This window comes from Rattus rattus, chromosome 16 (assembly GCF_011064425.1).
Source record: "Rattus rattus isolate New Zealand chromosome 16, Rrattus_CSIRO_v1, whole genome shotgun sequence".
NCBI lineage: Eukaryota > Metazoa > Chordata > Mammalia > Rodentia > Muridae > Rattus > Rattus rattus.
In genome coordinates, this window is record NC_046169.1 from 39,737,083 (window position 1) to 39,751,900 (window position 14,818).

At 52.3% G+C, this 14,818-nt stretch overlaps 1 protein-coding gene across 1 annotated transcript in view; it reads right to left on the minus strand.

Annotated features, from left to right (window-relative positions):
• Positions 1–14,818, minus strand: part of Acacb (acetyl-CoA carboxylase beta) — an 87,248-nt gene that overhangs the window by 22,896 nt on the left and 49,534 nt on the right. The window contains 12 exon segments of the mRNA XM_032886835.1: positions 1,131–1,346; positions 2,607–2,648; positions 2,880–2,936; positions 4,339–4,446; positions 4,536–4,635; positions 4,873–5,010; positions 8,637–8,755; positions 10,798–10,887; positions 11,417–11,530; positions 11,619–11,732; positions 13,780–13,904; positions 14,681–14,769. Of these exon segments, the coding sequence (XP_032742726.1) occupies positions 1,131–1,346; positions 2,607–2,648; positions 2,880–2,936; positions 4,339–4,446; positions 4,536–4,635; positions 4,873–5,010; positions 8,637–8,755; positions 10,798–10,887; positions 11,417–11,530; positions 11,619–11,732; positions 13,780–13,904; positions 14,681–14,769 (1,312 nt within the window).

Here is a 14,818-nt window from a genome sequence, read left to right on the forward strand (position 1 = left end):
CACCTCTGGCTTGGCACTCACATAATTGTTTTTTTAAAAGCATACATGTGTATATGTTGTATATGTGCATTGTATTTGCATGAAGTATATATGTGCTCTCTATTCACGTGTGTGCACTAGTGCTCAGAAACATGGGAACATGTGTGTTAAGGTCTGAGGTTGACGGTATCTTCTACAGATCGCACTCTGCTTTCTTTTTTAAATTGTGTGTGTGTCTGTGTGGAGTTGTGTGTGTGTCTGTGTAGAGTTGTGTGTGTGTGTGTCTGTGAGTGTGTGTGTGTATCTGTGTGGGGTTGTATGTGTGTGTGTGAGTGTGTGTGTGTGAGTATGTGTGAGTGTGTGTGTCTGTGTGGAGTTGTGCGTGTATGTGTGTAACTGTGTGTGTGTGAGTGTGTGTGTGTGTGTCTGTATGGAGTTGTATGTGTGAGTGTGTGTGTCTGTGTGGAGTTGTGTGTGTGTGTGCAGAGTTGTGTGTGTGTGAGTGTGTGTCTGTGTGGAGTTGTGTGTGTGTGGGTGTATGTGTGTGTGTGGAGTGTGTGTGTGTGTGTGTGTGTGTCTGTGTAGAGTTGTGTGAGTGTGTGTGTGAGTGTATCTGTGTGGGGTTGTGTAAGTGTGTGTGTGTCTATGCAGAGTTGTGTGAGTATGTGTGAAGTGTGTCTGTGTGGAGTTGTGTGTGTGAGTGTGTGTGCCTGTGCAGAGGTGTGTGTGTGTGTGTGCGTGTGTGTGTGTGTGTGTGTGTGTGCAGGAGCCCGTTGAGTTGCAATCAGCTGTGGGCCATGCCTCCAGCCTTCCACTCTACTTCTAGGCACACGGTGTCTCACCAGACCTAGAGCCTGCTCACTCTGGCGAGCCCTACTTGTCCTGGGAATCCCTGTCTCTGCTGAGACCACAGGGAGCAAACAGAAGAGATTTCTTGAACAAGCCAGCACTCTTCTACCCAGAAAATGTTACAGAATATAAGACTCTGACGGAAGCATCATCGCTGACTGAGATGTCCAAAAGGGCGGGTGCGCTGAGAAACCCCCTGACCCCCCAGAATGCATCCCAGATGGGAACTTGAGGGAAGAGAAGGCCAGAGTAGACGGACAGGCTGCAGGGTAGGGGTGGGCGGGAACACTGTGCCACCTCACCTTGGTGATCAGGTCTGAGTGCCGTATGATGGCTCGGATGAAGAACCTGTGGTCGGTCACCTCCAGCCCTTCCTTCACCTTGGCGGCTCCCAGGTAAAGATGCATTTTATGGTTGGCACAGGGCACGGCCGTCAGGTCAAAGTTGCGCATCCGGCTCAGCTCCAGCTGGAAGGCCAGGGCCGGCTCCAAGTGGCGGTAAATCCGGTCTTCTGCAAACTGCAGGCCGGCCAGAGAGAGGACAGTCCGTTTGTCACTGTGACAGCCGCTGAGCCTGGTGCCCTTATTGTGTGTGGCACCTGATTGTGACCGATCCCCGAGGCTCAGGAGGTTTGCAGGTCACTGGCATTGCAAGAGCAACCCCGGTGTTACGGTATAATTATAAAAGCACGCGACTGGCTCCTGCGAGTTACCCCTCCAAGTGGATCTGAGCGCTCTTGCTGTTTCTCTGTCAGCGGCTTTTACACGCTGTCCCCTTGGTGGATCGTTACCATGCCTGATACACACATCGGGTTCCACAGGCCATGCTAGCATGGCCCCACACCATGCTAGCCCCAAGCATTCTATAGCCTAGCACGGCTTCCTGTCACGGACTCTGCTCACACTCCCAACAGTGAACACACAGCTCCACAAACTCCACAAACCCAACAACCAGGTTTCTATGTTAAATGCTCAATGTACAGTACATCCACACAGTTAACTGACAACCAGTCGTTAAGGCTATAAGCCGTCCACCTAGACACACAAAATCCTGTACACATTCATCCCTTGAGAATGGCCCTAACAACCTGTATCTACCTAGAGATGCATGACGAGGAGCATTTGCGTCTGCCTCCATGTTGCTTCTCCCGCTGCTCTCCCCATTGCTCCTCTCCTCACTTAAAAACTTTTCTCCCGCCCATCCTTCCTTCTCGTCCAATGACAGGCCCCGTTCTATCCTGTACCTGCCTTCCTGCATAAAGACATCAACCTACACTCCTGAGTGTGCCTTGCTTGCCCCCAGGATGTGCCAGAGCCACGAGGCTGCTGTCTGTCAGCATCTCTTATTCTTCAACTTCTGAACCTGGCTTCTTTACGGGATTAAGTCCCTCAAAGGAGTCAACTGGCAGTTTGGGAAACTGAGGCAGAGAGAAAATAACAAGTCTCCGTGTCCCGCCCCACCAAGCGCCCCCTTCCCCCCCAATAAGGATGGTACTAAATGTTCTAGGGTGATAGTTAATCAAACGGCTGTAGCTGTGCTCCAACAAGGATTTATATATAAACCAGGCTGCCCGCTTACTGAGTACAGCACAAATGCAAAATACATCAAGGGACGGGGAGCCCTGTGTGTCCCAGCTAACTACAGGATACATGGGGCTCCTTCTGACTGTGTGGTTCCAGGGAAAATGGAGGGCCCTCACCTCTGGCTCCGGGGCATGCCCGTGGGGGCGTGTGAAGGATACTCAGAAATAATAACATCGTCAACGCCTTCACTCTTACCTCATCTCTCGCTCTGAACGTGAAGAACTTGGGAAATTCTCTCTGCAAAAAGAAACCGGTGCAAGAGGCCGTTCAGCGCGGCGAGACTCTGAGCCCTTTCCCCTTGTGTTTTGTGATCATTAAAAAACGGCCCCATTTGCTTCCAGAATGAATCATCTGGAAAGACTGTCCTAGCAATTGCCTGCCTCTATCTCATCCTAGAGAATGATTAACAACTATCCCCGGCCCGAGGCTCAGAACAGAAAAGATGGCAGACTAAGGATTGGGACTAACCTCTTGGGCGATAAGGAATGTGATTCTTCTCAGTCCGTAATCCACAAGGATGTGTTTCTGCATTTAAAAGCACAGACACAGGGGGAAGATTATTTGGTTAGCAAAGGCCTGGTGTGCTGACGCATGTTGCCACACATACACTAAATGCAAGAGGCCAGCAGTCGGAGACCCCTAGCAGACAACGTTCAGAATGAGTGATTCGGCAGAGCTGGGAAGTAAGTCAGTGGCTGCCTCCAGTTGGGGAGAAGGCCGGGAGAGGACTCGGGGTTCTGCTTCTCAGGTGATGTTCTCAAACTGACAGTGGTATGAAGGCCACCACTGTGTACATACTGGAAAAGCCACAAATTGTGCATTTTATGGAGTGGGGTGTTTTTCGGTTGTAATGGGATTTGAACCTAGAACCCATAGTTTGCCAGGCAAGAGCTCTACCACTAAGCTATATCCTCAGTCTGAATTCAATGGCCGAGTTATACACTGATGTGCACTGGAAGTTATGAGACATGCGTGTAAGGGTTCAGACTCTGATGCTGCACACGGAAAGTGCAAGAGCAGATGGAACTGAGTCAGGACACAGACACACTCTCTTGTGGGGCAACAGGAGCGACCATATCTGGTCTGAACGTTGATCAGCAGGGTAAAAACCTATCATGGTTTGTATATGCTTGGCCAGGGGAGTGGCACTATTAGGAGGTGTGACCTTGTTAGAATGGGTGTGGCTTTGTTGGAGAAGGTGTGGCCTTTGTTGGAGGAGGTGTGGCCTTGTTAGAGGAGGTGTGGCCTTGTTGGAGGAGGTGTGGCCTTGCTGGAGTGGGTGTGTCACTGTGGGTGTGGACATTAAGACCCTCATCCTAGCTGCCTGAAGTCAGTATTCTGCTAACAGCCTACAGATGAAGATGTAGAACTCTCAGCTCCTCCTGCACCATGCCTGCCTGGATGCTGCCATGTTCCTGCCTTGATGATAATGGACTGAACCTCTGAACCAGTAAGCCAGCCCCAATTAAATGTTGTCCTTATAAGAGTTGCCTTGGGGGGTTGGGGATTTGGCTCAGTGGTAGAGCGCTTGCCTAGCAAGTGCAAGGCCCTGGGTTCGGTCCCCAGCTCCGAAAAAAAAGAAAAAAAAAAAAAAAAGAGTTGCCTTGGTCACGGTGTCTGCTCCTAGCAGTAAGACCCTAACGAGACAGAACCCGTCAAGCTGTATCTGTGCTTGATTTGCTTTATGTGTATGAGTGTTATGTCCTATCTGTCCACCACAGTGTTGCAGATGGGTGCTGGCTGCCATGTAGTTGCTGGGGATTGAACCTGAGTTCTCTGCAAGAGCAGTCAGAGCCCTAACCATTGAGCCATCTCTCCTGCCCTCCCCATAAATTTTTTACTCTATTCCCAGCCTGGGGTATTTTGTGTCAGCCACACAAAGGTCAAGACAGCCTGTCCTCTGACCCCAGAGGCAGGACGGGAATACCTTGGACTGTACAAAGGCACGGAAAACCGGCACCAGCCTCTCGTCCTCCATGTGGTCGGCGCACTGGATGGCCACATTCAGGATGTGGATGGGCTCCTCTCGAAGGCTCTGCGAGAGAAAGAACGAGGGCTGGGGGCAAGAGGGCTGGGCTATAGCCCGCTCCTCCCCCAGCGCTACGAACTGCCCATTGGGCTCACCTTGCCGTCCTCCTCTGAGTAGAGGGAAGTGCACGCCTTACTGAAGAGAGGAGTGTCTGTAGGCACGTTGGCAAAGCAGGAGATGACTTCATCGAAGTTCCTGTGGGGTAGGACAGAGGAAAGATGAGGGACCCTGCCACTAAAGGATGTGGCCAGTCCCGGTCCCTGTGGTTGATGGCCTCCTGTCTGCCCAAGCCCCTTAGGACAGTGGGCCAGTCTTTCCCATCACTCCCTGAGTCTGGAGTTCTTAACTACAGTGCCTGTGTCTGGGTCTCCCAAGTGTTAATGAATGAGTGGCTGGGGGTTGGTGAAGCCCAATAGCGTTCCTGTGCCCTACCTGGTGAACTCCTCAAATCTCCTGAAGGCCACCATGGCCCCCATCCGCTGGCACAGTGGGGAGAAGCCGCTGTCCATGAAGAGTTCCTTACTGTGTCTCAGCAGGTCAGGGTCAGAGACGTTGATGGGCATGGCCATCCTGCAGGGCGAGGAGAAAGGGAAGTTGAGGCAGCTGCTGCCCACTGGGCCCTCCGAGCCCTTCCCGTGAAGGAGGCTCTGGAAAGCCAGATCCGGAGAAGAGGCTTTCCCGAGTGGGGTCTGGGATGGAGAGAGGGGGAGACTTGCAGTTGGGGGACAGGTGCTGAGGGGGTCGCATCAGTCCCCTCAGGACATGCAGTAAGAGCCCAGGAAGTGAGTGAGTGAATGGATGAATGATGTATGCATAAACAAGTTCAGTCCCAATGTAGTCCAGAGGTAAATCCAAACGGGCAAGCATAGGCACACAGAGGAGGTATGCTCCCAGCCTCAGTTTCCCCTGCAGAGCCCAGCTCTAGGCAGCTGGTAAGGAGGTAAGTTTGGTCTTGGATTGCCCCAGGCCCCCAGTCCCTTCATCCTTTTCCCTGTCTTGCGATGAAGTTGGTGGCTGTTAGGAGTTTAGAGAGCCACTCTTCCAAGAAACCAGTCACATGAGGACTCTGGAATTGGGTACAGGAGGGGTGAATCCATGAAGTGTAAAACACAATGTGCACAGAAGCCGGAACTGCCCCACCCTTCCTAGGAAGGAGGGCTGTTGCAAGGGTGGCCCTTGGCTGGTATATGGGGACTTTGACTTGGGTCCCTTTTCCTAAATGCGTGTGGCTTGCAAGGCCTTTGTTGCTGTAACCAACTGTATAGGTTGGTGATTTCAATCCTCTCCTTAGAGCCTGGGAATATTCCTTCTCAAAATGAACAAACCAACCAACCCAGGGTCTCGTGTATTGGTCTGGCTGGCCTTGAACTTGAGGTCATCCTCTGCTTGTCCCCTGAGCGATGCTTTTTTTTTTTTTTTTTTGCCTTACCGGGCCCAGATTAGTGCCTGTGTGAGCAGAGGCCCATAAGAAGCATGGGTGTTAACCTAGTTCAGACACCTCACAAACTCATGGTGATGATTAATCCTCCCTCCCAACTTAATTGGGGTTAGAATCACCCTGCAGACTGATGAGGTGCATTTTCAGGGGTCTCTGGGAAGGTTTTTCCAGAGAAGATTAACCGGAGGGGTTAATGTCCCAGAACGTGGGCGGCACCATCCCCTAGGCTGGAGGCTTCGGTGGAATACAATGGGGGAAAGGAGAGAACCGGGTAACCAGTGAGCCTCTCTCCTTTGGCCTTCTTCACCTAGATGGACTCCAGAGCCTGTGACACCAGGAGCCCTAAGGAAGTCTTCCTCGGTGTGCTCTGTTGGGTAATATGGTCAAGACGATGGGACAGCTAGCACAGATCACAACCTATGACTGCAGGACTCCATTTCTTCTTCCAGTCTCTCCCCCCAGCCTTTGCCTTTGCTGATCTCAGACTGTAGGCACGGCTGTGTACTGAGTCCCACAAGGCCTCCTAGGCCAACTGAGCACCCAGGACTGCTCTCGGGGACTCTCCAACACGAAGGAATGTTCCTGATATTTCCAAAATCATGGTCCAGACCCTCGACTCCCCTACCACAACATCCACAGGTCGCAAACTCAGACACCCACACAGCTACTCTCAGACTGACTGTGCTCTCAGTTACACAGGCGTAACTCAGATGCTCACCCTGATAACTCAGGGGAGTTCAGACCATCCAGGGTCTAGATTTCCAGCTCCTGGAAATGCAAACCTAGGAAGGTATAGATGGGACAGTCACCACCACACAGGGCAATAGTGGATGGCGTGAGAGCGGCAGACTCTAGGGCCAGATGGTACTAGAGGGTACTCCCAGCTCTCACCCAGCAATGTTCACAGCCTCCTGGGACAAATGGCAATTCTGGTTCTAGACACAGCCTCCTAGTAGATCTCAGTAACCCAAATCACACATGGCCAGCTTTACAGACACATGCTCGGGTCTCTCCCGCTGGCCCTCCCCAGAGCCTCAAAAGGCTGGGTCCCAGAGTTAGCCCAAACCTAAAGTAAGTCACATTATCAGCCGGCAGCAACAGCAAGGTCCTGGGGGCGTCTCAGTGTCTAAACCAGAACAGGAGCTGGTGCCCAAACAGGGGTCATAAGCAACAACCTGGGCATGTGTGCAGGTCCTCCCTGAAACAGTATGAGACCCCCATATCCCTTAGGGAAGGCGCGGCCCTCATCCCCCAGAAGCACTTGCTGCTCAGACAAAACAGTCGAGAGAGAAAACAACTCTCGTGGGACATTTCAAAATTCTGTATAACACACACACACACACACACACACACACACACACACACACACACACACACGCTGACTGCATGCGTGCACACACCAAGGCGCCCAGACGACCATCCTCAAAACAGCTGAATCGGTACAAGACTTGTCTCACAGTGAGGCAAAGTACAGCAGGACTTTAGAAAAGAAAAAAAGAAAGGTAAAAACAAACGAACAAACCAGAAGTTAAGACGCAAGGAGCCGCCTCCTGGAGGCCTTCCTTTCTTACCGGTAAAGCTTGCTCTTTCAGAACCAACAGGAAGAGAAACACTTGTAAAATCCTGAGAGGGGGCCGTGGAAGGGTGGCTCGGCACCTGCCTCTCAGGCCTGACGATGCAAGTTCAATCCCCAGAACCCACGTAAGGGTGAAAGAGCCGGCTCCACGGAATTAGCCTGTGACTGTGACACATATCTCTCTCTCATATGCACACACACATGCACATCTCTCACACACACACCTGTATGCATCTCACACACCTACCTACACATACACCTGCACACTCTTCTTACACCTGCATACACATGTCTCTCTCACACACATATGTATCTGCACATCTCACACACCTATGCATACATCATACACACACCTGCACACACATCTCTTACATACACACATACCTCCTCCATCTCATGCATACATACAAATACACACACATCTTACACGCACACACACACACACGCAACTACACATGGACACACACATTGCATAACTGAACACACATCTCTCTTACATACACACCACACACATGTACACACATCTCACACACACATCATATACTACATACACATCACACACATGCACACATACATGCAAATACACATGGACACATACATCACACACATATCATATACCACACGCAAGCATGCACACACCATACATATCACATACACATATCATACAATATACACGACACACGACACACCACACACACCACACACACACACACACACACACACACACACACACACACTGATAAGTAAAATAAAAGCACAAGAGAACCAGGAAAACACAGACCCTGCCTCATGTGAATGAGTTCTGACCCATGGAACCCAAGTCCCATGACCTCCACTCCAATCACAAGCAAGGCCTCTGGGAAACCCAGTTCCAAGACAGAGGGACCAGGGACAGCGGCAGGGAGGGAGCCTTTGGATTCCCATGGGGAGACATGGCTACATTCTAGAAGGTTCCACACTCTAACCCTGCTTCTAAGGAAGAGGAACTAGAGACTGTGAGCAGTTTTGCAGTCAGACAGACGTCCCCTCGAGCACACTGGTGTTCCTTGTTCCACAGATGAGCGGGAAAGGCTGCAGGAGACCTACAGCGGGGAAGGGGCCTCCCCAGAGCCACACATACTTGCCGGATCCTTCCAGAGAGAAGACAGCGAGGAAAGAAACAAGGGGAAACCAAGTCCCTACCGGTTGGGGTGGGAAGACGGCAGCATGAACTGGAACTCCACCACGCAGGTGCCGTCCGGTAGCTCCCGGTGCTGCAGGCTGTTTAACTCGTAGGCAATGTAGCCTCTCCGCACGTAAACCTGAGGGTGCAGAGGGAGGACGGTGAACATCCACAGAGACCAGAGGATTTCAAAGGCACGAAGCGCTGTGCACAGGACCTCTGCAGGCTCTCTAAGCTGCACCAAAGGGGATTTCTCAAGAGATGAGGAGCAAACACTTCAGACTTTGGGAGACCTCATTCCTGATGAAGATTCTACTGTTGTGGCATAGAAGCCACCATTGAAAAAAATGAATGTATGTATCTGTGTTCTAATAAAACTTTATCTGAAAAAAAAAAAAAAACAATGGCCTTGATGTCCCGTGGGTTGAAGTCTGTCAGCTCTACTCTAACCAGCTGGAATTTAACACCACGAGCCTCATAATTTTAAATTCCTAGTAGCTACTTGGGGGGAAATTTTATATTTTCTCTTTCTAGAAATACTCCAGCAATTTTCATCTCAATACTGATGCTTAAAAACACCCAGAGTTTCCTGAGCTTCCCAGGAGAACTACACATGTCGTAAGTCACTGTCAGAGGATTTCACTCGTTGTGGTTCCTCTCAGGGAAGGTAGCCCACCCTGGGCCCATCAGCATCGCCAACATGAACAACTCTTGCTGTCTGTGTAATAAATACGTCACAGCTGTGACCATGACAGCCCGAGTCCTGTGTGTCCTTGTTAATCATTGAACTGGAGTGTGCTCGGGGACCCCAAACGCATTTAGGAGGACGACAATAACCCTGTCATCTCAAGAGTCTGAGCCTACAATGTACATCCCCAGTGTGCCTGAGCCACAAGGGAGAAGCTGAATCATGTTGAACAAACGTGCCTGATACGGACTGGGGCGTATGAAGGTATATCCTGGGGCCACACAGACAGCTCGGTGGGTAAAACAACTGTGGTGCAGGCCTGACAACCTGAATTCGCTCTCTGGAACCCACCTAAAAAGCCCAGTGCGGTGGCACACATCTGTAATCTCAGCATCCCTAAGCTGAGTTGGGAGACAGAGAGGAGAGTCAGCGGGAAGCTCACGTTCCAGCACACAGCCTGGTAGCAGAAAAGAGACCCTGCCTCAAAAAAATTTTAAAGGGGTTGGGGATTTGGCTCAGTGGCAGAGCGCTTGCCTAGGAAGCGCAAGGCCCTGGGTTTGGTCCCCAGCTCCAAAAAAAGAACCAAAAAAAAAAAAAAAAAAAAAAAATGTGTGTAATGGTACCTGACCAGATACCATTAACTTTAACTTCCACGTGTGTCCCTATGGTCCAACTCGCTCTTGAGTCCTCTTTCTCTCACACACCTAAGATTGATTTATTGATGACAAGTTTTTAAAAGCTAGAAAAACCCCTCACAGATACAACTAGGAAATGACACTGTCAACATAACGTCCGCTGGGGTGTACTGTGTCTCGAGAGCAAGGCCCCCTGCAGCTGTCGCATGCTCAAAGCCCCAACCAGTCTCTGTGGAGATCTAGGCATAGCTGGCATGGCATGGGTGACCAACGGGGTCCAAAAGTCGCAGGAAAAGATGGGGGCTCACAAGGCATGGAGACGCTGCGCTTGGCGGCCCAGGGTGAGCTAAGACTGTCAGCCATGTAACTCAGCCCCAGGTAAGAGGTCCTGAGAACAGGAGACGCCGCATCCTGTTTGCAGGAGTGGAAACAAACAATCCTGACAGGAATCCATTGGGACAGACAGAGTGCCTGGCAGACACCCCATGAGGGAAGCTGTCCCCTGCCAAAGGGAGGTGGCCTGTGTCTTCTGCTCCAGACAGAAAAGTCTTTGAGATACTGAATATTCAAGAATAAGAAGTTTGCACAAGGTGCATCTGGCTTGGCACCGGGATGTGGCCCAGCTGTGGAGAATCCTATGATGCCACAGGGCCTGGCCTGGACTGCGCAAGAAAACAAAGTGTGAATCCTGGCTCTGTCCCCGTCTGTGTGGCCCTAAGAAAGTCACCTCGCATCTCTGAGCTCAACTTATCCACCCTTCCTTAGAGAGAAGAGGTCACGTTTGCAAGGCACACAACCTAGGGACGGGGCGTGCAGGTGGGCAGGCGGGCAGCAAACACTCAGCGTTTCTCTACTTACCTCCAGGGACGCCATACAGACAACCTTGTTAGCGTGATAGAAGAAAGTGGGCAGGACGTCGAAAATGGTCGTTTCCGAAAGTATTAGTTTCTGTGGGAAACAGGAGGGGCAGGAAAGCAAATGGAAGTGAGCAGGTGCAACTCACAGTCACTGTCACTATTGCAGGTGGTGTCCCTGATATTAGGGACTCCTTTGCACAGAGCCTTGGGAGACCGGACGATGAAGGAGTGTGGGGTGACTGTGCGCAGGGCAGGGTCCCGGTTTCAAATGCTGACGGGTACTTATAAGTTTATGATAAGCTAGGGTCCTGGCAGGAACCTGGAAAGAGAAAGTCAGTGCCAGCCCCCACCCCTACCCCAGTTGCCCCACCCCAACCCCAACTCCCCCACCCCCAGCCCAGATCTCCTACCCCCATTGCAAAGGGCTCACACCTCCTGGTATGTTAAGGAAAAAATACACGCATGAACACACGAACGCACACGCGCGCGCGCACACACACACACACACACACACACACACATACACGTACATGTTAGCATTATTAACCCTGTACTGGCCAGGAAAGCCTCAATCCTGTTGCCCCATGCATACTGCAAACCCTATGGTCCCCGAGGCTCACCTTGAGGTTTTCCGGGCAGAACTGGTGGCCATACATGTCAATGGCTGACAGGAAGATGGACTCCACCTGGTTGTGCCGCAGTTCGTAGGAGGGGAGGTGAGAGGCAATCAGGACCTGCAAACGGGAGGAGGGAGGGCAGAGGTGACAGGAGCTGGGAGGAGGGAGAGCCACAGACACCGGGGCTCCATGCTTCGAGACCAACCTGCCTGGCTCTGAGGGCCACCTTGCAGTGCTCAGTCCTGCTCAACTGCGTGAGTTCCTTGAGGATGGAGGTCAGCTCTTCTGACAGGGCGGGGTCTGGGCCACACAGCTCATCCTTCAGGGGCAAGGACAGAACCCAAGTTGACTTTGTTCTACCCAAGGGGCAAGCACTCGGCTGGTCGGGGAGGTGGGGGCTAAGGGGATCAGGTGGGGAGGGGAGGGGTGGTGGAGGGGTAAGTGAGGGTGGAGGAGAGTCTAGCTTCAACTCTAAACACATCTAGCCAGGTGTTTTTAGAGCCCTTAGCTGGGCAGTGGTGGTGCAAGCCTTTAATCCCAGCACTCAGGAGGCAGAGGCAGGTGGATCTCCATGAGTTCAAGGCCAGCCTGGTCTACAGAGCGCCAGGACAGCCAAAGCTACACAGAGAACACTGTCTTGGGGAGAAGAAAAGTTCTTGCCTCTTTTTATTACAGGTTCATGTCATTCATTCACTGACCCATGCACCTCAAATATGCCCTCACGCCTGATGGGCTGTACCGGGAAGTATATGTGTGTGTATGAGCATGCACATGTGCTTGCATGTGCGTGGGGAGAGGACCAGCCCACCCTGGAAGTCTTCCTCTGTTGCTTTCCACTTTATTTTCTGAGCCTGGGTCTCTCCTGAATCTGGACTCAGGAACTCACTGGTCTGGCTGGTCTAGGCTGCAGGCCTTGGGGATTCCCCATCTCCAGCTCTGGAATTCTGGGTTCACAAATGGGCCGCTTTACCCTGTGGCTTTTTATGTGGAATTTGGGAATCCAAACTCTGGTCCTCGCACCTATGCAACGGGTGCTCTACCCACTGAGCCATCTCCTGGGCCAGGTAAGCCTGTACCCCTTCTGCTGAACGAGGAGCTATTCTGCTGCAGACAGGGCTGTGTGCACAGGGGTACAGGCAGGGCTGTGTGTACAGGGGTGCAGGCAGGGCTGTGTGCACAGGATGCAGATGGGGCTGTGTGCAATAGGGCTGTGTGCACAGGGTGCAGATGGGGCTGTGTGCACAGGGGTGCAGATGGGGCTGTGTGCACAGGGATGCAGGCAGGGCTATGTGCATGGGGTACAGGCAGGGCTATGTGCACAGAGCCCCCGTGTTTCCTCTTGTGTCTTCATTGTAAGAGGGGATGGGGACAGCTCAGAAAAGGGGCTCCCTAAACATCCACTGGAGACAGATCTGCGATGGGAGGAAGCGGCGGCTGCTGAGCCACTGCCATCCACCACCCACGTCAGCTGACACTGTCCTCTAAGATACCCTGCCACCTACAGAGTGGAGGCTGAATCACCCCTCACTTACACACATGTACTGCCCCATTCATGAAAGCCCTGCTTTCCTATTTATCGGGCTGTCACCCTCTCCTTCTCAATCCCTGTAGGACCAGACAGCTACAGCATTGCTCTCACTGTCCTAACCCTGTGGCTGCATCGAGCACACAGAGCCCAGGGGGTGTCCACCAACTAGGCTAAGAGGGCCACCATTCAAAGGCTACTCGGTATGGGGCTGGGGAGATGGTTGAATTTAGCATATAATCTTTAAAACTGACTCACATATTCAATCAAGAAATTCTGGCACAGAGCAGGTGCTTTGTGTCACTGCCTATTGTAACGAATAAAGTTTTATTGTGCATGGGGCTGGAGAGATGGCTCAGCAGTTAAGAGCGCTGACTGCTCTTCCAGAGTTCCTGAGTTCAATTCCCAGCAACCACATGGTGGCTCACAACCATCTGTAAAGAGATCCGATACCCTCTTCTGGTGTATCTGAAGACAGCTACAGTGTACTTGTATATGATAAATAAATAAATCTTTAAAAAAAAAGTTTTATTGTGCAGCCACGCCATAAACAATGACGGAGTCAAGCAGTTAGGTCACAGACCCAAACACCTGCAAGGTCTACTACGCCTTCACTTTCTAGATCTTTCTAGAAAATAGTTTGGGGATTAGGCTGGGGATATGGCTTCGTGACAGAACTTGCCTAGCGTTCGTAGGACCTGGGTCCCATGACAGAACTGAAAGGGGTGTTGGGAGAGGAGGAGAAAAGATGAGGAAGAAGAGAGAGAGAGGAGGAAGAGGAGGAGGGAGAGAAGCCCTGTGGCCCTCCCCAACCCAGGAGGGGGGTGGGCCCCCATCTTACTATCAACATGGTCACCAGCTGGTTCTTCTTGGCCACTTGTGAGTGTGAGAAGATGCAGTCCAGCACCTGAGTCATATCCGGCTTGAACTGCTCCCTCAGGTTGATCACACACTTGTCATAGTGGGCTGTGGGGGAGACAGGAGACCCAGAAGGGTGAGGCCAGGACACCTCCCCCTCCCCCTGCCCAGCGCTTGTGGCACCGCCTCCCTTGCCCCGCCCAGATCTTATGGCTCCTCCCTTACTCTGCCCAGAGCTTGTAGCATCTCCCTCCTTCCCTTGCCCCGCCCAGAGCTTATGGCTCCTCCCCTACCCCTCCCAGAGCTTGTAGCATCTCCTTCCTTCCCTTGCCCCGCCCAGAGCTTATGGCTCCTCCCCTACCCCTCCCAGAGCTTGTAGCATCTCTTTCCTTCCCTTTGCCCCCCAAAGCTTATGGCTCCTCCCCTCACCCCTCCCAGAGCTTATAGCATCTCCTTCCTCCCTTGCCCTGCCCAGAGCTTATGGCTCCTCCCCACCCCTCCCAGAGCTTGTAGCATCTCTTTCCTTCCCTTGCCCCGCCCAAAGCTTATGGCTCCTCCCCTACCCCTCCCAGAGCTTGTAGCATCTCCTTCCTCCCCTTGCCCCGCCCAGAGCTTATGGCTCCTCCCCTACCCCTCCCAGAGCTTGTAGCATCTCCTTCCTCCCCTTGCCCCGCCCAGAGCTTATGGCTCCTCCCCTACCCCTCCCAGAGCTTGTAGCATCTCCTTCCTTCCCTTGCCCCGCCCAGAGCTTATGGCTTCTCCCCTACCCCTCCCAGAGCTTGTAGCATCTCCTTCCTCCCTTTGCCCCGCCCAGAGCTTGTGGCACATCCCCTGGTTCCGCCCAGAGCCTGTGGCCAACACCAGTTGGGGGTGGTGTCTCTTGCCTTGCTGGAAATGATGCTCCACGTTCAGATATCTCCTCAGGAGGTCCAGCACCACAGCCTTCATGTAGCCACGGGTCCCGCTGCGGTATCTGATGAACCGAAAGCAGCCCTGTCACCATGCCTACCCTCTCCTGAACA